Here is a 24565-nt window from a genome sequence, read left to right as displayed (position 1 = left end):
TAGACAAGAAGGCTGCCTGTCGAGAGGCTGTATTATTAATTCACTAGCATTCATTTTCTCATACTTTCAAGGTGAAACCTGCGGCGCACGTAGGTATTTAACAAGTAAAATAGGAGAAGGAATGGCAGGATGCCAGGGGGCTGCAGCCACCAGGTAGATGTTAAGAGTATGTCCTTCCTTGGGCCCATCACGGGTAACAGCCACAATTATGATGTAAGGATCCATGACCAGGATCAGCATTCCAAATATGATGTAAGGGGTGTCCTTCCCTGTGGCCACCACCAGGGGCAGCAACCCCCACCCCCAGATATGATGTAGAGTGTGTCCCTCCCGGGGCCCATCACCAGGGGCAGCAGCTCCCCCAGTTATGATGTAGGGTGTGACCTTCCCTGGGCCCATCACCAGGGGCAGCAGCTCCCCCAGTTATGAGGTAGGGTGTGACCTTCCCTGGGCCCATCACCAGGGGCAGCAGCACCCCCAGTTATGACGTAGGGTGTGGCCTTCCCTGGGCCCATCACCAGGGGCAGCAGCTACCCCTGTTATGATGTAGGGTGTGACCTTCCCTGGGCCCATCACCAGGGGCAGCAACTACCCCTGTTATGATGTAGGGTGTGACCTTCCCTGGGCCCATCACCAAGGGCAGCAGCTCCCCCAGTTATGATGTAGGGTGTGACCTTCCCTGGGCCCATCACCAGGGGCAGCAGCTCCCCCAGTTATGAGGTAGGGTGCGACCTTCCCTGGGCCCATCACCAGGGGCAGCAGCTACCCCTGTTATGATGCAGGGGTATGTCCCTCCCTGGGCCCATCACGGGGGGGCAGTAGGCTGCAGGTGTGATTTAGGGCTGTGTCCTTTACTGCCCGCAGGATAGGACTGTCCCATGGGGCTCAACACAGAGGCAGACCTGACCAGAATCCCTCTGACGTCAGCTGGACTGTGTCTTAAAGGAAGCCTCTCTCCTCTACAATGGCCATGTGCCTCCTCAGTACAGACACTCTGGAGGTGTTTTCCACATGACTTAGTAGGTAAATGTGAGCCCTGAGTTAGTGCACGGTTTGGTTATTTTATGAAAACAGAGCTCTTTTGAATTGTGCCAAAAAATATAGAAAAAGAGACAAAATGGCTCATCAGTTTTAACTTTTCTGGGGTTTTCACAGGTTGTATGGGTTCACAAGTTGAAGTGCATCTTGCAGTCCACTAGGAAAGTCCTTGACTTGGCATTTTAGGAAAACCTTTTAAAAATCATTCCCCATGAAAGGTGTCAGTAAGCTATATTTTGGCTTCGACAGATTCCTTCATCCTCAGGTTCTTGGAGTTTGATAAAATAATGTAGTTGGCATAATTTTCCAAGTGTCACTTGGCTTAGAGGTACCTCCTATGGTATGGAATCCTCCAGAAGGCTTCCCTGTTCTGTTCTGTGCATTTCACAAGGAGACCCCAAGACATGGCCTCCGGGCCGAGTCGGAGGAGTGTGACAAGCCCGGCGTGGGCCCTGTGGTCGGCTCTGCACCGCTCCCTCCCCGTGGGCACCCCTTCCTCCTTGCTCCTGAGGACATCCCTGCAGGGGGGCAGAGCGCAGATGATGAGCTGGGGCCCCGGTTCACTGGACAGCGAGGGCTGTGGCGTCCAGGGCTCCTCCGCAGGGACAGGCAGCTGAGGAGGGGAGCTAGCAGGTGTGTGGCCTGTGGGGTTGGGGTGTGTGTGTGTGTGGTACGGGGGGCAGATCAGTCCCCACTCTTCCGCTGGGCTCTCCGAGTGCTCTTGGGGTCAGGCCCCCGCCCCCGCCCCCGCTGGAAACTGGAGGTATGTTTCCATGGTGGAGTCTTGCTCCGGCACATAAACTGGGGCGTGCAGGGGGGGCCTTCCCCAGGCAGCATCCGGACCTCACGGGGGGCTCACAAGGCACTCATGTTCTCCTCCATCTCTGCTCAGCTTCATGGAACAATGCAAGCTGTCCGAGACTTGGGCACGTCGTCCCCTGTCTGCCGAGTCCCTTCCTCCTCGTGTGCCAGGCCAGCTCCTCCTGCGTCCTGACGTCTGATGCTCCGTGTGTGCCTGTTCTTTCCCTCCTTTCCTCCTCCTGTGCTTCTTACGGCCTTACTCGTCTGAGGCCGTCAGCAGGGGTGTGCACAGCCCCCCTCCGTTGTGGCTCGTGCTCTCATCCCCCAGCTAGGCCCGAAGGCACTCGGTTCCTGGGTGCCGTCCTGCAGCTCTCGTGCCTTATCTTGTAGCCCTCCCAACCGTCCAGTGCCGAGTGGGTGCTCAGGGGGACCCTTCGGCCGGGGTGGGTGTGTAGTCTGTTTGGAGGACAAGCAGGTCTGCCCATGTGAAAGCCCACAGACGCATACAGGGTCACATCAGAAGGAAATTGCAGACTGGGTGTGGATGAAAGTAAGGCACGCTGTGCTTGGAGCAGCAGCAGCTCGGTGGCTGTGCTTGACCTTGGGGTCACCTGAGGAGAGCACATGATACCGGGTGGTGAGCCGGGACGGCATGGCCGTTCAGATGCAAGGTGGTGGACGTGGCGGATTCAGGCAGCCAGTGCACTTGCTTCCGTGACAGCTTGACGCTCGGCCTCTGCTCGTGGATGTGCTCGTGGAATAATAGGCCTTTCAGCTCGGTTCCTGAGGGTCCGTGCTCCCAAGCTCATCTGTTTGCTGCTTCCCACAGTGGGAAGCCATTGGGATATTGAATGGGAGTTGTTCCACACTGAGTCCCCCATGCTGGGGTGCAGGGGGTCCCTCTGGGTGCGGCCCTTGGTGATGGGCAGCGGGCAGGTGCGCCGGAGGAGGACCAGGATAGAAGGACGTCACACCTGAGGTGGAGCCAGAAGGTCTCAGCGGACCACAGACCCAGTGTGACCCGTGCTGCTGCCAAAAATCAGTACTCACGTGACAGACCAGGGCTGCAACTCCGTTAACACTTGGTCCTTGAACATTTGAGGCTGTCGCACCACACAGGTAAAAACAATCTTAAAGTGCTCCCCAGCAGCTTGTAAGGATGGAAGCTGAGTCTCCGCATGGGTTTTCACGTGTCGAATGTGTCTCTATAGGAATAAAAGGATAGGGGATCCCTGGGTGGCTCAGCGGTTGAACGTCTGCCTTCAGTCCAGGGCGTGATCCTGGAGTCCTGGGATCGAGTCCCACATCGAGTTCCCTGCATGGAGCCTGCTTCTCTCTCTGCCTGTGTCTCTGCCTCTCTCTCTCTGTCTCTCATGAATGAATGAATGAATAAATAAATAAATAAATAAATAAATAAATAAATAAATAAAATCTTAAAAAAAAAAAAAGAAGAAAAGCATAGTCATTCATATGGAAGCTGTCCCTTCGTGGTCCCAGGCCACAATCACTGTGTCAGTCCTTTTACTGCTTTTGTCATGAGGGAAATCACACACTTGCTTCATATAGTAGCAGAGTGTAGACACTGGAAGCCCCTCCCGCTGAGTCCTGCTCCGTGGACGTGACCGTTCCTTACCCCTTAACCACCTGGAAGGCTGTGTCCTTGCAGACCTTACGATACCTCTGCATGTGTGGGTAGACGGATACGCAGACTCACACTCACTCGTGCACCCCTTGGAGGAATAAAATCGTCCATGTAGATGTATAGAAAATCACATACGTGATTCATAGTAGGAAAATTCTGAATGATTTGAATTAAGTTGACAGTGTTTCTAGGACGAGACAGATTTGAGGCAAGTGAGAACTTCCCTAGGATGCTAGGTGCTTGTGCTTCGTGAGCCCCTAAATGCAGGATGTCCCTGGCACACGAGGTGCACAGAGCATCCTGTGTGCACGGAGCAGCTACAGGCTCATGTTCATTTGCTGCAGGACCCCCATGAGGCTTATGCCGAGTGCAGTTTGAAGAAGACATCAGCAGGTTCTGTGCCACTTACGGGGTCCGTGTGTCTCACTAACACAGAGCCTGGGCATCCCCAGAGGCCCCAGAACACTCTCCCTCTGTCCTGTCCCAGAAGGACGCTGCATGGCTCTGCAGGTGGCTCGTGGGCGAGCATCCGTGATAGTGACAGTCACCAGCGAGCCTTGAGGACCGGCCCGCGTCGGGTCCTCCCTGTTTTCACAGGTGTGCATGCCTGTCCACCTCTGGTCCCTCGTGGCATCTGCATATCACAGATGATGCCATCGGGGCCGGCGGGATTCCAGTCACGTGCCCCAAGACTACCAAGGGTGGCACTCGTGCTGTAGAATGCACAGCTCCTGGCCTACGCGCTCCGCTGTCCTGACCATGCGGCAGTGGCTTTACAGCCGCGTCACCGGCCGCCATACAGTGAAGTAAAAGTTGTTTTACAACAGATCTGCTGTTGTTTGGGTCTCATTTTTGGATGCCCGAGGCAGGCAGAAGGAGCTGCTGCAGATGGGAGCTGTTTGGCACGTGCTCACCTTTCCTGTCCCTTAGCACATCCGGGTGCAGACCCTGGAGTCCCAGGTCGCCTGTCTCTTCGTATCGTGTGCAGATTTAGCCGCCTTCTGTGCTGGCCGGGCCCGTGTCGTCTCACCGAGAGGGTGGCCCGCAGCTTCAGAGAAGACAAGAGAGCAGTGAGCTCTGGGCCTTGGCCTTGAGGCCCATTAGCGCGCGGCCGGGGTGGAGCACGTCGCGTTCCGCGGCTTGGTCTGCGGTGCACTAGACGCACTAGTTGAGGCTGGGTTTTCTAGCGCGCCCACTGCTTGGCTGCCTAAGTGACTCTAAAGAGTTTTGTCTTACTATTCGGAGCTATCATAGAGACTCCCAAAGATTCACTGAGCTACCTGCATTTCTTGGGATATTTTTCTCCTGGACTATAAATAAAAGGCGATTTAAATAGGTATTTTGTACATTGATTTTGTAGTTGCAGATCCTTAGAAGCAGGGACACTACAAGTGATTCCCAGTAAATAAAGTTAACACTTTAAGCAACTTTCCATCAAATAAACAGAGGCGCGGAAGGAAATTTTAACCCGCAGTTGTCAGTGTTTTGAAACACGGTTTACCCTTGACCTACGTGGGGCCACTTAAGGCACAGCTGTTTTTCTGTAAATGCAGTACAGTACTGTAAATGTGTTTTTTATGATTTTCTTAATTTTTAAAAAAGATCTTATTTATTCATGAGCGACATGGAGAGAGAGGCAGAGACACAGGCAGAGTGAGAAGCAGGCTCCCTGTAGGGAGCCCGATGTGGGACTCGATCCTAGGTCTCCAGGATCATGCCCTGAGCTGAAGGCGGTGCTGAACCGCTGACCCACCCAGGACGCCCTATGATTTTCTTAATTATTTTTTCTTTTCTCCAGCTTACTATGCTGTAAGAACATAGTATATATCACATACAAAATATGTGTTGATTGGCTGTTTCTATCATCGGGAGACTCTTGGTAGTTAATGTTGGGGACAGAGTTACGGGTGCATTTTTTAACTGTGAGAGGCTTAGCACCCCCACGTCCTTGTTGTCAAATGGTCGACGGTAATTGGACACTCTCTTCAAATAGTAACAAAACAGATGGACGAAAACCTCAAAACTCAGTAAGTATTTTTAAAAAGAGTGTCCCCGTTTTCTGCAGTTTTTCTGGAATTCGTGCAAACCTAGAAGGCCCGAGTTACTCCAGTCAGGTGAGAAGACACACCAAAAACAGACTGCCAGGTGTTCCCTTGCGTCCTCCCTTCAGCACCGACGGCCAACCACACCCGTTGCGGAGCCTCCGTAATGACCCCTGTCATTGCTAGTGTAAGGACGGGGCTCCCGAGCATAATGGAGTCTCCTAATGCGTGCATGTGATCAAAGTGTCCCTTAACTACCCAACTTGCTGGAAATGGTCATTTCCTGAATGTCCCACATCTTGGAAAATAATGTGCAGCTGCTTACAACTCACATACTCTCTGGGTCATGTGAATCTTACTTGACTGATTTTTCTCTGTCCATGCACAGTGTATTGAAGGGGCAATTTAATAAGATTTTTCGGCATGTTGGTGTATTGGAGTGATTTAATTTTTATATACACAATTTTTGCCCATTAGGGATTCATGCAGACTAAATTTCACAAGATGAAAATATTTTGCAGATTCAAAAATTATGCTCCTTTTCTGTTGCACTGAAATGGTGAACCTCTGATGAATAAAATATTCCGTGTATGGTAAATTATCCAACATCCGTAATGAGATTTAGCGACAGCACAGAAATTGAACTTTAGACGTTTATAAACATTGATATACCTGTGTGCTCTGCATTTCCCCACCGGATACCCCGTTATATTTTACAGTGCGTACGATACGTACGTACTATAGACACTTAACCTCAACATTGTTTGGACAGTTGGCTCTGCTAATGCTCCAGTGATTTGAGCATGATTCCTGAGTAGTTAGTTCAGTGCAAGCTAGAAGACGGCGCTGGGACTGTGGATTCCTGTTCTGAAATGGCAGTTCCCTGGTAAGGTCTCCAGAAGAATCCCTGTGAACTGTGATACTTCTCGCCTGCATCCCTGGCTCAGAGGCAGAGGACTTAGATCTCAATGCCTGGCTGGCCTCCTTCACTATGAAACTTACCTCTCATTTGCGTGTCCTTTCAACTGTTTTTTCTCAGGTGCGTGCACGAGATCTGCTTGCTATGGAGCAGAGGTAGGCAAACTTTTTCTGTGTTTTTGGCTTTGTAGACCATGCACGGTGTTCCTTTCAACTGCTTATCTCTACCTTTTGAGCTGAAAGCAGCAGTATGCAGAGATATGAATGAGTGTGGCTGTGCTCCCACAAAGCTTTCTGTGGGGACTCTTGACATTTGAATCTCAAATCTTTCTCATGTGTCACGAAGCAGTCTTCTTTTGACTATTTTCCCATTTGAGAATAGGCAGCAGGCCGGATGCATGTTTCAGCGAAGGCAGGATAAAATAGGGCAAAAAGCACTGCAGGGCGGGTTGAAATCTTGGATGCAGGGTAGCTGGAAACCTGGGTCCTCTACCCCATTTTCTGTATCCAAGATGCCATCCTCCCCCACTCTGGGCAGAACACAGTATTCTTTTTCTGAACTGAACCAGAGAGGCTTCAGATGGCCACTGATAAGACACACGGAGGATGCAGACAACATTGAAGATGAGGGGGCATCTGCCCACTGAGGCCCCTTCAGCTGAACAACCAGCAAGATCCTGGAATGCTCTTCTCCAGAGACGTGAGCCACCTCACAGCAAAGATGCCAACACTAACCTAGCAAAGGCCCACCAAGGAAAAGGCCTACCTCAGATGATACCTTGCACTTGGCTAAGGCTCCCAGCTGGGCCCCAACCCAGCACTAGGACAGAGAGTCCTTCCTTCCTTGTCCAGCTTCTGCGGGCTCCCGGCTTCCCTTGGCTTGTGGCCGCGTCCCTCCCATCTCTGCCTCTGTCTTCACATGGCCTCCTTCCCCACATTTCTGCATCTTCTCCTTATAAGGACACCGGTTGTTGTACTTAGGGCTCACCCTGTAAACCGAAGATGACTTCATCTCCTGATTTTCAACCATTTACACCTACAAAGACCCTATTTCCAAATGAGGTCACATTCTGAGGTTCCAGGCAGACGTGAATTTGGGGGACAACACTCTTCAACTCTGTACACCCCAGAAACCTGATTGGGAGTCTTCTGTGTAGGCCTGGTTGGCTCGTGGGCTTCACTGTGGGGTAACAAGGTGCAACGTGCAAACGTGATGTGTGGGAGGGTCAGCTGGGGATTTCGTCTGAGGCATACAACTGAGGGGAACTCTCCTCCTCTGCCAAGTTTAATAACAGAAGGACACTAACTGTATCCAGCATCTTCCAAGACTTGAGGGTGTAGCCTGAGCATTAATGTTTTCAGGTTTGTGTCTTAGCTCAGGCTGCCATACCAAAATACCATGGACTGGGCGTCATAAGTCACAGACATTTATTTCTCACAGTTCTAGAAGCTGGAGGTCCAAGGTGTGGGTGCCAACGTGCTGGGTTCTGGTGAGGTGTGTCTTCCTCTTTTTTTTTTTTTTTTTAACTTTAATTTTATTTTTTGTCTTCCTCCCTCTTTTTATAAGAGCACTGATCTCATTAGGGGGCTCCACCTCATGACCTCACAGAACCCCAATCACCTCCCCATCTCCAGCACCACCCCTTTGGGGCTTAGGGCTTTAACAGGGGAATTTCACGGGGGGGGACTTCAGTCCATAGTAGTGACTTCATCTTGCCTGGAACCATGGGATGAGGATATCCAACCCCATCCCATTTTATAAACAACCCAGCTTTCAGAGTGAAAAAAGTGAAAGACACGCAGGAGCTGGGAGAGCGTGACTCACGCCAGGTCCGTGTGACCTCAGACAATGGTTGAGTTACAGAGAAGTAGAGGAGGTGGACATGAAACATTGTCATGAGCACACTGTGACTTGCTGGCATGTGGACCCCTCTCGAGGCTATGAACCCTGGATCAGAGGAACACGGGACTGTTCTTTCTTATTTCTTATTGTACCCTCAGGCCTGCTCTGATGCTGGACATGTGGGAAGAGCCCAAGTTCCTCTTAGAAGCCAGAGTTTCCAGAACAGAGTCTCATGCTAAGGCAGGGCTTCTCAGCCTTAGCAGTGGTGACATTTGGGTCTGCATCATTCTGCTTGTGGGGTGTCCTGTGCACTGTAGGGTGGACAGTGGCCAGCATCCTTGGTCTCCACCTACCAGGTGCCAGGAGCATTCCCTTTCTCAGTTGTCACAACAAAAATAAAAAACAAAAAAACAGAACAAAACAAAAAACCCTCCAGACCTTGCCAAATGTCTGTCAGCAGGGGTGGGAGCAAAACTATCCCCCCGACTTGAGGACCAGTGCCTTAAGTAAAATGGTAGACCAGGCAATCCTTGTCATGTCCACTTGAATACGGTGTGAGGCTGATGGGGATTTCGGTGCTCCTCAGGTACGTTCACAGGGAAACATCACTTCTTGGAAGGGGAGCCCGTCACCTGAATTGCCATCACTTAAGAAGAGCGTGTCTTTCAAATCCTGCATCCTGGCACGAGGGTAGAATGTATGGTCCTCTCCATCACTGTCCCCATACTTAGGGCAGAAGGAATTAGAATCCAGCTGTGAAAGGGCCTGGCTTTAGTGTGAGTCCATATGAGTTCATCTCCCCGGGGACTATGAACACTGCCTGCGGGCCTTCCATCTCAACGCACTGACTAGAAACCAGTCAAGTTTAAGTCCAGGCACTGCCGACGGTCTCCTCTGAGTGAGCACAGGTGTCAAAATACCCCTATTGAGAACCATCGCTCCACCGTCTCCCAGGACCTTCCACGCCCAGGGCACTGACCGCCCCTTGCAGGCTCTTTGGGTCTTGGAGTCGGTAGCTAGAGATTCCCAGAGCATCTTCCTCCCAGAATGCAGAGCATCTGTATGGGACCATACGTCCTCCTGAAGCTTAGTGGAGGATCCTTCCTTGTGTCTCCCAGCTTCTGAGGACTCCAGGCATTCATGGACTCGGGGCTGCATCCCTCCATGTTCTGCATCTATGGACACAGGGCCGTCTCCCTGTCTCTCCTCTTGGCTAATGGGGACACAGTTGCTGTGGTCTGAATGTGTGTGCCCGCCACAAAATTCATAGATTGAGTCCCTAGTCCCCCAGTGTGAAGGCATTAGGAGGTAGGGTTGTCAGGAGGTGTGATCAGGTCATGAGGGTGAAGCCCTGACGAATGGGATTATTGCCTTTATAAGACGGACCCTGTAGCACTAGCCCACCCCTTCCACCATGTGAAGACACAGTGACCTGTTCATCGTGGGCCAAGGAGGCCTCACCAGCTTCAGAATCGGTGGTGCCTTTATCCTGCCTACCAACTTCCAGAACTCCGAGAAATAAAAATCTGTTGTCTTTAAATCACCCGTCCTGGGGGTTGCGTACTAACAGCCCAGACAGATTAAAATGCTAGCCATTGCATTTAAGACCCATCCTAAATCCAGGACGATCATATTCTTAAGACCCTTTGTCATATCTACAAAGACCTTTGTTTCAAATAAGGTCATTAGACCCAGGGTTAGGACTTGGACATATCTTCTTGGGCGTCACCAGTCAACCCACTACACCTGATCAGGGCTTTGATCTATCAGATCAAGGTGTTCACCTACATACCCAGCAGGCAGTTGTGCGACCTTCCAGGAGAGGCCCTTCCCCGCGGGTGGGTCGGGTAAAGAAGGGCCATAGCTGTCACCAGAATGCAGGTGTAGGCGGTCTAGGCTGGGCTGAGTCCTATACACTATATCTGGTCCCAGGACAGCGCTGGTGTCTAACTCTGGGTAGCTGGGTGGTGTTCATCAGCTGACCACATGGCATGGCCCCAGTGGCACATGCCATTGTCTTCCTCGGCCTAACTCCAGAGACACCTAGACTCCGCGCCCACACCACAGTTCCTAGGGGCATGCACATCTCTGCAGGAGTTTCCCCTCTGCCCCATTATTAACTCCTCACTATAGGTCTTTGCATTTAGGGTGACGTGCTAAACACAAGGCCTGAGCTAGTGGGATGTCCGCGGATATATCTGCTCAGTGAGTGAATGCCAAAGAAATACCTTAACTCACGTCAGCGCTCCGTCTTTTCTACATTTCTCCTTTTCCGAATCCATTTTAACGGCAGCATCCATGTTCTCTCTCATCCATCTTAGGTCTTTAGGATGAAGTAAGAGGAAAGCATTCTTCCTATCAAGACTGCTGATTCTTCACATTTCTTACTTCTTCCCTGTAGATGAATATCCTCTGAGAGGTGATTCTTTGTAGCAATACGTGTGTCTCTGTGCCCTTCCCTTAAACCAACCCAAGCACACCAAGGGCCAGAGGCCGTTAGCGGGATTTCATTTATATACTTAATTAACCAGCTTCCCTGCAGGACAGAACTCCACTTTCATTTTTAGTCTTTTACTTCTCAGGGGCAGGGACTGGTAAGAGAAAGGTGGTGTACAGTAGTTAAAGGATACGGGAGTTTTGGGGTTTTTTTTTTTTTTTTTTTTTTTTTTTAAGGAGTCAGCCAGCTATATCTCCAGAGACTCAAATGATTTCTTAGTGATGATATCTTCAAGTTTTGCCTGATGATCAGACAATGGCCAACGTTTATACGGGTCTTACGGTCACGCCGGTCAAGTAGTCACCCAGGTGATTTTACGTGCGTGACCGTGTACTTGCACTCCCCTGGAGCAGCTCCACGAGGAATGCTGATCATTGCAATTTGTTGGGTGATAACATTGAGCATCAAGAGGATGCCTGTTTGCCTAATGTCCCACCCGAGGACTGTGGTCACATCCTTCCCTTGGGTCACGTTCACTCTCGTCTCAACCACGTTCAGGACGCTCAGTATCATTTAAAAACAGTCCTGCAGAACCATTTGTGACCCATTCTCCTATCTGTACAGATTCTGAGTATGTTCCCTGCCGTAGAGGTTTGTTGCTGTGCACTTGTTTATGCATATTTCTGTACTGTTACATCAGGAACATTACAAAACATTCCCAGAGCTGGAAATGTTCACGAGATTAGCTAACGTGATAGGAACTGTGTTTGAATTTTTAAAAAAAATGGTAGCACAAAAGAATATTTTCAGCAAAACTGTCTTTTCCTGTGGGTTTTACAGAGAGCAGGGTGTTTAAATGCGGTCCATTTTTTTTAAATGTTGGTTTATTCTAGTGTAATTTAGTAATTTGAAAATCTTATTTTAAATTCATATCATTTTGAGACCGGGAACATATATAGGGAGAAAGCTCCCTGAAGTGCATGCAGGATACTAGAAGGGAAGGCTGGTGGGTGAAGCAGTTCCACTCAGTGTCAATCACAGAATGATCAATTACAGCGTGAACAGGAGAATCCTTAACATGAAACAGTCATCACTTAGAGGCCCCCGCGGGGACACATGTACCCTGCCTTTCCTCCCAGAAACCTGCCACCCCTGCAAGTCAACCCGTGAGAAACCGTCATCATTCTGGACTCTAAATTTTCTCCGGTGCACGTTTGTCCACAAAAACGTGTCCAACTTCCTCACTCCTTCTCCGTAAAATAATGCCCCCGTCTATTGTTTGTTGGACCTGCCTGTGGTTTTGCTGTAGCTCGCTCATGCTGGATTGTGATTCTCTGCTGTTCCCGGGTGAGCCCATTTTTAATCGTAGAACAAGTGGCAGTTTTTTTTTTTTTCATGGTTAACAAGACTCACCTTTAATTACTATATCCAGACAAAGTTTTGTTATTGGCTGTATTTTTATTATAAGCGTTCTTTCCTGCCACCTGCCAGTTAAGTAAAGGTTTCTAATTGAAATTTAGCTAATTGATTTAATCCATGATATTAATCAATGGTTGTTGCAACCTCATTGAGTGTTTTGGCATCTTCATACTTTCAACTCATGTATTCAAACTGCATGGAAACTGATGACGTGGAAGACTAGCGACAGCTGAAACTGTCTTAGGTGTGACGGTATTGAGGTGATATACGGGTGTCTGGTTTTCTTGTCTGCCTTTTGTCCAGCTCTCATATCAGAGAAATACCTGGTCCTGTGAAATGAGCTGGGGCATGTTCCCTCCTGTGTTCTGAAAAGTTTGCTCAGAATTGGTGGTGTTTCTTTCTCAGGTGTGTGCTAAGTTCACCAATGAGGCCATCCAATCCCAGATACGAGAAAGTCTTTTAACTACAAATGCCTTACTAGGTATAAGGCTGTTGGGATTATTACTGTCTTCTTGAGTGAGCTTTGTCTCTTTCAAAAAGTCTGTCCATTTGATCTAAGCTGTTGAGTGTATTGGCATAAAGTTGCTCATAGTAGCATCTCTTAATCCTTTTAATGAATTTAAGGACCTGTCGTTATGCCGTCTGTTCGATTACTAGCGCTGTTAAATTTGGATCTTCTTTCTTTTTTTTTTCTTGATCAGTTTGGCTAACAATCTGCCAGTTAAATTGAACTTTTCAAAGGACTCGCTTTTGGTTTAATTGATTTTCTGTATTCTCTTTTATGCGATTTCATTTATTTCCCCCCTTATTTTTTTCTTCCCTTTCTTTTCTTTGCTTTAACTTGATTGTACTTTCGTCCTTCACTTTCTCAGGGTGGAAGCTTACATCACTGGTCTTCTTTCTTCTCATATTTTTTGGCTTAAATTACTGGTTTGTGACCATCTTCTTCTGTAATACAAGTGTTTAGTGCCATCAGTTTTCCTCTAAACATTGTTTTAGCCACATCCCTCAAATTTCGATGTTATCTTTTTGTTCTCCAGAAAATATCATCTAATTGCCCTTTGTGACTTCATGTTTGATTCATATCTGACATAGAAGTGTATTGTTTAATGTCCAAATATTTTTTCCACATACACTTCAGTTATTAATAACTGCTTTAATTCTTTTATGGTCAGGGAACATACTTTGAACGGTTTCAATTACTGCAAAATTTTTTTTTTTTTTGTAGCTCATGGATTCATGTTCTAGCTTGTTGCGTGTTCCAGGTGCACTTGAAAATAATTTGTATTTTGCTATTTCGGGTGAAGTGTTATATAAATGTCAGTTCAGTTAAGTTGCTTGATAGTGTTTTTGAAGTCTGCTGTATCCTGCTGTCTACTTGTTCTATCAACTAGTGACAGGAGTTTAAATCCTCAGTCTCTGCATTCACTTCTATTAGTTTTTCCTCTATGTGTTTTGAAGCTCTGTTATACATACACATCTAGAAGTATGTCTTGTTGATCAATTGACCTACTTGTCATTATGAAACGTCTCTAGTTATCTCCGAGACTCCTCATCCATTCTTTTATTCTTTTTTTTTATTTTTTTAATTTTTATTTATGATAGTCACACAGAGAGAGAGAGAGAGAGAGGGAGAGAGAGAGAGGCAGAGACACAGGCAGAGGGAGAAGCAGGCTCCATGCACCGGGAGCCTGATGTGGGATTCGATCCCGGGTCTCCAGGATCGCGCCCTGGGCCAAAGGCAGGCGCTAAACCGCTGCACCACCCAGGGATCCCCTCATCCATTCTTTTAAATTTTTTTTTTTTTTTTTTTTTTTTTTTTTTATTATTTATTTATGATAGGCACACAGTGAGAGAGAGAGGCAGAGACACAGGCAGAGGGAGAAGCAGGCTCCATGCACCGGGAGCCCGATGTGGGATTCGATCCTGGGTCTCCAGGATCGCGCCCCGGGCCAAAGGCAGGCGCTAAACCGCTGCGCCACCCAGGGATCCCTCATCCATTCTTTTAAAGCACACTTGTCTGCTATTAATATAGCGAACCCTACTTTTCATTAATACTTTCAGATATATGGTTTCCAATCTGTTTATTTTTAACCTGTGTGAATATTTTATTTAAAATGGGTTTTCTATAGATAGTGTGTAATTGGATATCACTTTTGTTTTTGTTTTATTTTTTCCACTCTGGTGGTTTCTAGCTTGGGCATATGTATGATGTTTAGAAAGCTGCTAGAAAGTCATGATCTGCTAATTCCTTCCCCTCAACCATGTCTCTGTTCATTTGTATTGATTGCTTTTTTTCTCCTGGCCATGTGTTGTATTTGTCTGCTTACGTGTAGGCATGGTAACTCTTTTTTTTTTTTTTTTTTTTGGTAACTCTTGATTGGGTGTCAGACGTTACGAATTTCACATCCAGCGGAGTGCTAGATTGTGCTTTCCTTTTAAAAAAGTTTTAACGTTGTCCTGACACAGAGCTCAGATCCACATCTTCCTTTGAACATCTCAGGACTCTTTCTGTTAAAGCTCACGCACTCCAGTGTCTGTTGTCTTCGTGAACAGCTAAAGGTGTTTGAAAACGGGGTGTGTCCGTCTTTTCTGGAGCAATTAAGAAACTAGGGACATCGCCTCATGCAGTTACCAAAACAGTCTTGGTTATATGATTATTCACAGGAGTATTTTCGATAACGTGTGTGGATTTAGACGTTACTGTCATGCTCGGCACAGGTTTCAAGGTGGGAGGTCCTGTTGTTTTCGACACATTTCTGATAACCAGCCATCTCCCCGTCGGCTCTGAGTAATGATGTTCGCCTGCCTGTTCCCTGACTTAATCCTTACAGTTACCCAGAGTATGGGGAACGTTCCTTCCAGGTGATGCGTTGCTGCTGTTGCTCAGCTGCATTCAGCAAGTCTGTTTCGTTCTCTGTTCCCTTCTCAGGTAGCCCTGCAGCTGTCCCTTCAGCTCTGGCCTTTGTCCTCAGCCTGTGGTAGAAGCCCTTTCAGGATTTCCTCTCCCCGGCAGTGTGACGAATGACTGAATTGCTTTCCCTTAGAATGGCCTTTAGAATGGCCGGTTTTCTCAGAAAACACCCACTGCATGATCATTGCATATTCATTGCTCCAGGAAAGAAACAAAACAGAACAAAACATGGTCCACCAAGTGCAGAGGCACCTCCCTGGGCTCAGTCTGCCTGGTTTCCACGTCTCAGCAAAAGAGGACCAGCAAACAAAGCCCTGTTTCTTTCCAGTAAAATTGCCTTCTGTTACTTGGGGAAATGCTATAGCGAACCCCGAATTGCTTTTTGAGTTTTGTTTTGAGTAGGTGTGTTGCAGAGCCCTGAACCCCTCCCCCCGCAGCCCGTTCAGGAAATCTGTGTCAGATCACGTCATTCCTGAGAACAGGTGGCAAAGAGTCCAGGTCACAGAGCTAGCACAGCGTCCTCAGGGGGCCTTGTGGCCCTCCACCTCCTCCACCTCACTCAAGGCTTTCCCTTCTCCTCCCCAGGAGTAGAAAAATTGATCCACCACCTGAGAGAGCATGGCGTGCCCTTGGCCGTTGCCACCAGCTCCAGCTTATTGTCGTTCGAGATGAAGACCAGCAGACACAAGGAATTCTTCAGCTTGTTTGACCACATCGTTCTGGGGGATGACCCCGAAGTGAAGAATGGGAAACCGGATCCCGACATATTCCTCGCCTGTGCCAAGAGATTTTCTCCTCCTCCTCCCATGGAGAAGGTAAGCCTTTCTTCAGTGATGAGAAGTGGCCCCAGCGGCCCTGTTGCCCAGCACACCACCGAGGTGGGGTTTGCCCACTACCAGGGGACCTTGTGTTCACTGTCGGAGGGTCACTGTGCAGAACTCCAAATGCTTGGCGAGAAGGGCAGTGGGGTGGCCAGGGGATGGTAAGGTCACATCTTTGTGGGGGAGCATGTCTCCCCGTGTCACCAGGTCAGTGATCTGGGATGCACGGACGTGATCATAGAAGCTTATCTTTGGTAGAACACTGCCCAATGAATGGTTTGCAAGGAAGGGTGGCGGGACATCATCCTTGTTTGGAATGAGCAGACTTCAAGGAGCATATGGTTTGCAACACACATGTAAATCATCAAGACCCACTGTGCTCTCCCCAAATGCTTGTTGACGGCTATTTTGTTACTGCCAGGATTTTGCTCATAGTGACCACTGGTTTTATCATGAAGTTTCCAGGCGTCTGTTTTTCTGCAGGATGGGGGCACTCATAGATTTTATGCTCCAGTGTCCTTTCTCCAGCCTGTGTGCAATACTTCATTACACAGAGTCCACACTGGAGATGAAGCAGAGAGTTTCAGCGACGTGGAACCTCGTTTAGAGCTGGTGGATAGTGTTTACTCAGCTTTGCTTCAGATTCTCCTCTCTGCACTGATACTGTTAGGATGGATACTTAGTCTCCACTGTGTGCTTATGCAAATTCCAGAGCAAGAGGGAGATGGTCTTCGGTGGTGGTGGTGGGGTGCTGAGGTCTGTGTGTTGTGCAGATTCCAGAACCTCAGGGAGATGGTCCTGAGAGGGGCGGGCTGAGGTCTGACTGTGTGTCGTGCACATTCCAGAACTGCAGGGAGATGGTCCTGAGAGAGAGGGGGCAGGCTGAGGTTTGACTGTGTGCCCGTGTATATTCCAGAACCACAGGGAGATGGTCCTGAGAGGAGGCGGGCTGAGGTCTGTGTGCCTGAGAACATTGCAGAACTCCATGGGGCCTTAGTTGACAGGGTGTTTCTGTGGGTGATGTGTGAGTGCCGGCAGCAGGGTGGGCATTGCTCAGGGAGACAGTGGGCCCTGTGTTCCCTGTTGGTCTCTGGTTTTCAGGACTTGGGGTTACAGTCAGTTCAGGGAGGAACAGTTCGTGACAGTTCTTTTCTGGCTGTCTCCTCCCCTCACTCTGCAGAGAGCCAGAGACGGGACGTGGCCCTTTTCTGACACAAATGACAGGCACCATTCAGACCACAAGAATGACTCAAAACCCTCTTCCAGCTGAAGCCGAGTGACTGGCGCATGTTGTTGTTTTTGTTGTGTTTTGCGTTGCTTGGCTTGGGGTCCACCTCCCTCCAGGGAGCATGCGAGGCAGTGACTGTGCGTGCGTCAGGTGCTCCTCTGTGTGCCTTCCCACACTTCACTTCCTGTCTCACACCAGGCGCCTGAATCCACACACACCCCCAGCCTCGCGGCTCGGTCCACAGCGTGCCACCCGGATATGGGGTGCCCCTGCCACCCACTCTTCCACCTGGGCAACAACAAATTGGGCGTGGGATGGAATGCTCAGCCCCCTTTCTCAGTTTCAGTTGCTCACTAGAATGAGGCACGGCACCCAGGGAGACATCTCGTGTGTGTTTTCTGATGTGTCAGGAAGGATACAACTCGGGAGCAGCCCCGCGGAGGGGATGCTTGGGACAAGGGCCGGGTGGCTGGGGGCACTAGGCTCCCGTGCCCTCCGGGTGCACCTGTCCCAGCACCTCAGTGTGTCCCTCAAGCCAGAAGCTCTGTGAACCCCATGCTCTGGGGCTCGTACTGCAGGTTTTTACCTAGACCCTGGGGCTGGAAGGTCCATCCCTTTATCCTTGCCTTGGTCTTTCTGGAGCCCGGCCCAGAGCCATCTCAGGAACCAGGGACTCCATTAGCGGAAACTCAAGAAAGGGGTTGATCACAAATAACAAAGATGCTCCGATTGCTCAAGAAATTCCAAGGATTTTGGGACTTCTGTGCCAGGAGCCAGTGACCGAGACCAAACATGTTTTTTTATGACATCACAGCCACGAAGAATCATTGAGTGATAGAAGTACCACCATAGTGTCATCGATACACAGACATGGACTGGTTCAAATCTCATCACTGAATCCAGCTCAACCGCAGTTGGTGATGAGGGACGAGCCCACGGTCACCCGGCCTCTAGGCCATAGAGTGAAAGACAAGCCCCTTTCTTTCCAGGGCTGCCCGGACAGATCTGGGATGGAAGGAGTGTCCGCTTCCTGTGTCAGGCCATTGATACGCCCGCATGCTTGGCATCCTACAACAAGTTCCATAGAAATTCATTCTGTTTCCTAAGAACCTCGCTTCCTGAGCTGCTCTGCACCTTCACATTATGAAGCCCTCCTGCCAGGAGAGCCATTTTACTGTTTGGTGCAAGTTGCTGTTTGTTCACAAGGGACTAGAAGCGGCCACACTGGACAGACTGGATCGCAGAGTGCTCCAGAGTCTGCAGGCACCTCCCTTCGTTACGATCTGTAGGACCTGATAAGCGCTACGTAGGATAGTGGCCCTCACGTGAGCTGCTTGTAAGGCGGAAGCAGTGAAAGGGAAAAAAGAGAGTATGATGCCTCCCGTGACAGCCGTCCTCCTTTTGCAAGGCACCATATCACTGGAACGTGGTATTTCCGTGTTTCAAAGCGTGTAGGGAAACAGTCGATGGGGAAAAGCACGTGCTCGCTCTCACGTACTCACTTTGCATGAGGCCATTTGCGAGGAAACCGTGCAAAGCGAAGGCACAGCTGCAAAGTGAACGCAGAGCTCCGGCGCTCCCATACTGTCTGCACATCCCTGTGTGTCTTCTCGCTGACAATGTTTGTTTTAGACTTGTCAAAGAAAAATGAGCAATTGCAGATCTGAACGGTAATTTAGCTCATAAAGTGTTCTAGACGTTACCCTTGCTGCTAATCCGTGTTTGTTTATGCGTGTATTTGTCTTGCAGAAATGAAACCTTTCTTGTCATATTTCTTAGGCAAATACAGTCCAGGCTTTTTGGGTTTCTCTTCGGGCGAGCCACATGTGGTGATACCAGCGGAAGATTTTAACAGGCTCCTTGTGGTGGACACCCCCTTAATTTTGTACTTGGATTCTTTCTTCTACCTAATACACGAAGCACTTGCAAAGACGGCTGCTGAAATATGAGAAGCTTCTTAGAACATGTCCTGCTGCTTTCTCGTTGATGCAGTGCAGGCGCATAAGAGTAGCGCGCCTGCCAAGTTCAAGGGCATTTCATACGAGTATTAAGTCGCTGGAGAGATTCACAGTTGCCGTTGGGGATTTATTATGCGGTGGGTGTCATCCAGTTAATTAGGGACAGTAGTAGTAACAGAGAGGAGTAAAAAACAAGCAGTGTAACGGGAAGGAGAAATGATGGTGAAGCGTTAGTTACCATTTTGCCAGGAGATAATGCCTAACGGAGCTGGCGTGAAACAAGTTCTCACTGAAACCATTATGTCTAAGCTATGCATGTGTCATTCTCTTGTGCTAAAAATAAGCAGAAACGGTGCCATCTCCACAAGTCCCCGTAAGCCTCCTCAGCACTAACGAGGACTCATTGAGTGCCTGCCGCGTGCCAAGGAGGCAGTTGGCGTGTCCTCCCCCGGCTGTCGGACACCCCGTGGGGAGACCCCGTGGGCCGCGGTCCCCTGGGCTCCAGCTCCCACGGCACACGCGTTTCTGCAGGCTTGCAGGCGTGAGCACCAAGGCTCCAGGCCCCGAGGCGGGTTGTGGGACAAGCTGGGAGTCACCCCCAGGCCCTCGGGCTGTGTGGTTCTCCACTCGAGTTCCCACTGCACAAAGATGCACGTCTCTGGTGCAGAATAAAAAGGGTGGCGTCGTGTATGTGTGATTTGTTGGTTGACGTTTATTACAACTAATCCTGAAATTGATTCCAAGAAGCATAGTAGTTACTACTTGGCCTATCTTAGTTTTCTTGTTAATGTTAAGAACGGAGTTTTAGGGTTTTAAAAAAAAAAATTCCTCTTTTATTTATTTATTTCTTAATGATCTTATTTATTTGTTCATGAGAGACACACACACACAGAGAGAGAGGGAGAGAATAAAGTAGAGACACAGGCAGAGGGAGAAGCAGGCTCCATTCAGGAAGCCCGACGCAGGAGTGGATCCCAGGACCCCAGGGTCACGCCCTGAGCCAAAGGCAGACATGCAACCACTGAGCCACCCGGGTGCTCTAATTCCTCTTTTATTTTATTTTGTTTTCAAGAATGTTCTGCACGTTAAGTGTTTATATACATAAAGAGAAAAAAAAATTAAGTGCATTTTAGTTGGTGAATTGTAATTGAATAATGTTTTCTTCCTGGAAAACTAAGACCATTCCCTCAATTACAGAAGTAATCACCTGAGCTGGCTTTTTGCTGTGGGCTGTTAATATGTTTTACGTGACCTCCTGACAAAGAAACGTGTTAATTTAAGAATCACTCTCAGTGCCTCTTTTTACCATACATTGTCTCTGTCCCCAGAGTCTACAGACAGGTGTGGCCTGTCAATGTGCCCCTGTCATTTTTGGGTCCGTGAAGAACCACCCAGAATAATGGGAATCAAGCATAGCTTGTGTCAAATTTAAAATTAAACTGATGGCCAGGTGAGCTGTGCTGGGCCCTGAGTGTTTGGCCAAGTGAGCTGTGCTGGGCCCTGAGTGTTTGGCCAGGTGAGCTGTGCTGGGCCCTGAGTGTTTTACGTGATTGGACGTTCCTTAGTTATTTAGCCTTCCACTGCCAATACCCCCAGCAGAGGCATGACCGTACTGGAGCACCTTCTGGGGGTGAGGAAAGTCACCATGCCATCGTAGTCTGCCATTGCCACCTCCAGGGGCGTCGGGGACCCAGCAGCCTCCACCATCCCTGGCCAGGCCTCACCACCACTTTCTCCTCCTGTCACTCACAACCACTAAGCAGAATACAATGGCTTCCGTATCATGTCATGTCTCCTGCCCCAGGATTTACCCAGCTCTCCCCTTATTTCATGAAAGAAAGAAAGAAAAAAAAAATCTCAGGCATGTTAAATATTACCTATGTCAAATATTACCTACTACCCTTTTATTTCTTTTCTTTCACTGAACCTATGTTTGCTTGGTGTCACTAGTGAGTTTCCAGGGACGAGGTTGCTTGCTTTTCCAGGTTCCGCTGTCGGGGAGGAAATCATTTTCCTGTACTCTCTTAGGTTCCATATCAGGTGTGTGTAAATTAAACTGACAAAAGGCATTGGTAACAGATAACACACGTTTTTACTCACTTATGGATTGGCAGTTCACAGGAAAAATGTGGTTCACGGAGGCAGTTGGAGTCTGGGCCATATATACCATTTGAGGAGGGCTTGGAGAAAGAGGGACACTTTGAGGAGAACAAATGACTCTTAGGAAAAATAAATGCGCTCTTAGGACGGGTGGCAGATGTGATAGCTTTATGGCAGTGTCATAATGTTTAGGCGATTTCGTATCCAGGTGCTGACCTGTGCCGACTTCTCTTCAGCAGTAAGAGTCAACTTTCCCTGGTTGTAAAACTCCCAGGGAGGGCGTTTGTGACAGTTGAATTCTTTAGGGAGCCTGTGCTTTTAGGAAGATAAGGAGAGCTCACAAAAACTCTCCTCCTGCGGCTCTTGATTCTAAACTGTCCCCAGTTCAACATAATCCTTGAGCCACTGTAGCATGTTCTGGACCTCCTTGACCCCCAAGGGCCCTTTTTTCCTTTTCCAACCATCCCTGTGTCACTTCCTCATTACGTCCGCTGCTCAGCATCTCACTGGCCAGACCCTATGCCCTCCCTCTCTGCTCAGCTCCCACGACCTCCTCACTTTGAATTTTTTATTTATGATAGTCACACAGAGAGAGAGAGAGAGGCAGAGACACAGGCAGAGGGAGAAGCAGGCTCCATGCACCGGAAGCCCGACGTGGGATTCGATCCCGGGTCTCCAGGATCGCGCCCTGGGCCAAAGGCAGGCGCCAAACCACTGCACCACCCAGGGATCCCCGACCTCCTCACTTTGGAATGAGCTTGGCTCTGGTTCTCAAGTCTTCCCTTCATCCTGGGCCACCACCCCAGGGGCCAACAGGACTTCCACATCAGTCACTGTGATCCTTTCTGGCCACACTCTTGCTTTATCTCTCCTGCCTTCTTGTCCATCTACTCTCCAGCCCGTCAAGGCCTCCCCTGGGACCTGCCGCTTTCCTGCCAGGTTCTCCCTTCCCACCCACGTGGCTCTCCTGCCCTGCACATAAAGTCCAGGTGTCCCACCCAGTGACATCCTCAATGCTTAGGACCTGACACATGCCCACCCCCCCATCTTCCCAGACCTTCTGCAGCATGTCCCCCTGCTGGCAGTGCCCTTGAGTAAAGACAGTATAGGAGGGATGCCTGGGTGGCTCAGTGATTGAGTGTCTGCCTTTGGTTCGGGGTGTGATTCTGGAGTCCTGGGATCGAGTCCCATGTGGGGCTTCCCACAGCGAGCCTGCTTCTCCCTCTGCTTGTGCCTCTCATGCATAAATAAATTAAAAAAAAAAAAAAAAGACAGTATAGGATGGTCTTCACTTGGGGGTGAATGAGGCAGCCATTCGTGTCATTAAGAAATGGGCTAGCAGCAATTCTTAGGTGGAGAATACTTACCTAACAATACCGTGTTTGCAGGAACCACGCACGTAATTACCTGGTGTTCCCTGTGGCTAATGGCATGTTGGGAGAGCTGTGATCTCCCTGGACAGCAAGTACAACCTGCCTCCCACGCACACCTGTGCCCAGATCAACTGAACGGGCGTGCGTCTTCATTTCAAAATCAGGCGTAGTTAGTAACGGTTCTTGACGTTTGCCCGGCACCTTCAGATCAGCTGAATCGAATAAACCAACGTGATGGCGACACCGCTTTCCTCTGCAATTACAAAGACCGTTAACCCACCAGGAGCCCCGCACTCATCTATTTGTGCTGTTTTGGTTCAGTTTTGTGCAACGTGACTCCCGCTAACCCCATCGCTAAGCAATTAATTTTTTTTTTCTCGTTCTTGAGACTCATACACACAGACGCATACATCACACAAAATGTAAACTGCTGAAATGGTATGCCAAACGCGACTTTTGTTACCATGATTTGTGACATTACCGGAGGGGCTCCTTCATAATTTATTCTTATAATGTGGTTGTGCCAGCACAACTGCTAAGCAGTTTTCTCAGTTCGGTGTATGTTTGTGCATGAGCTTGTGCAGTCTTCACGTATCAGCCGTTTCGGAGAATGATAGTTCTCATTAGGCCATCATAACACCATGTAGAATATAACGTATCTGTATCAAGCCACCACGCTCCCAGGGAAAATTGGACACGATATCAGATATTGCAAAGGATGACTTGTATCTTAGGTTTCTAAAAAATTAACTAAACAGCCGTGCACTTCAGTCCTCCTTAGTAGACAGCAGCAGCATTGCTGCAATAGGCGAGGAGGGGGAGCCGACTAACGGTAGTACGGGTTTCTCCGTAAGTCAGTGCCTTTGCCTTTTGGGGGTTTGTAAACACTTGTATGTGGTTGCGTCATTGCGCTCGGCTCCCACGAGGCCCCCACCACCTCGCAAAGCGGGAGCCCCTCAGCCTGGCCGCTCCATCCCTTGCTGGTTCCTCCCGCATTCCATCTCAGCCTGCTTCTCTGTGTCACAGAGGGAGCCTTTTGGGGGGAAATGCCTGCAAACGCTGCGTAGGGAGTGATAATGAGTAACGTGGTTAAGAATCCCGGGATTCGTCACAACCTGGGTTAAATAAATCCTGAGTCCACAGTCCCCAGCAATTTTCAAGAGTGGCCTTTAACAACTCCAGGGGTGATTTTTCTGGGTTTTTTGAAATGGCTTTCCAAACTAGGACATGTCCCCATCACTCTGCATGTATAAGCTGGGGTGCATGGGTCACCTCGAGTAGATGGAGACTGTCGCAGCTGTAGCCCCGAATCTCTGTGTCCTGGGAACTCAGTCCCAGGCCCTCAGGGACATCAGGCCACCTGCTTCAGCCCAGACTTAGCAATGGCTTTGTCCAAACTCTGCGTGAGAGGATCCCAATCTCTGAGGGGTGCTGGGGGCCTTGGACCCGTTACTCTTGAACACTTCCTAATTCTGAAAGTCCACAGCCCCATCAACAGGATCAGAATGCAAGCTCTTATTATTTGCTGACCTGAAACATGGTCCCTCAGATGAATATGCAAGGAATTCGGATGTGCATTTTGCACAAATAAAGCAGATTGGCCATTGGGATGGGAATTCTTCACTCAGCCATCCACAAATCAGCATACATCCTTCCTTGATCCTTTGGGGAGGAATGGATGGTTTGTTTTATTAGCTAAAGACATCTGAGCACAACCAGAGGGTGTGTCTTTTTTTCCACCATGATTTATAGATTCTATAACTAGGTATATTTGGAAAGCCCTATGTGTGAATTCTGAGGCTTCACCTTGGACTAGTCCCTTGTATTCACTTTTCACTGCTGCCATAACCAATCACCATACATTCGTCACCTGAAACAACACCGGGTTTTATCCCTGGGTTCCATAGGTAAGGATTCATGGTGTGGCATTGGTGGTTGCCCTTGCTCCAGGACTCAGGTGTGCAGTCAGAAGTCAGCCAGGCGAGGCTGGGCTCCTATCTGGAGGCTGGCAAGAACCCATTCTCCAGCTGG

The 24565-nt window shown here is 49.0% G+C and overlaps 1 protein-coding gene and 1 long non-coding RNA gene across 3 annotated transcripts in view; both read left to right on the top strand.

The window, feature by feature from the left end:
* LOC112652425 (pseudouridine 5'-phosphatase) overlaps positions 1–24565 on the top strand; it is a 133599-nt gene that overhangs the window by 42401 nt on the left and 66633 nt on the right. For both annotated transcript variants that reach the window (XM_049107854.1, XM_025435971.3), the window contains exon 3: positions 15640–15869. In XM_049107854.1, the coding sequence (XP_048963811.1) occupies positions 15640–15869 (230 nt within the window). The remainder of the gene's footprint in view (positions 1–15639; positions 15870–24565) is intronic.
* Positions 738–3203, top strand: LOC118353669 (uncharacterized). Its single transcript, XR_007409527.1, has 3 exons — positions 738–1023; positions 1430–2958; positions 3051–3203. It is a non-coding gene; the product is annotated as an uncharacterized LOC118353669 (long non-coding RNA).

This window comes from Canis lupus, chromosome X (genome assembly GCF_003254725.2).
Source record: "Canis lupus dingo isolate Sandy chromosome X, ASM325472v2, whole genome shotgun sequence".
NCBI classification, from domain to species: domain Eukaryota; kingdom Metazoa; phylum Chordata; class Mammalia; order Carnivora; family Canidae; genus Canis; species Canis lupus.
This window is presented reverse-complemented; position numbering and strand designations above follow the sequence as displayed.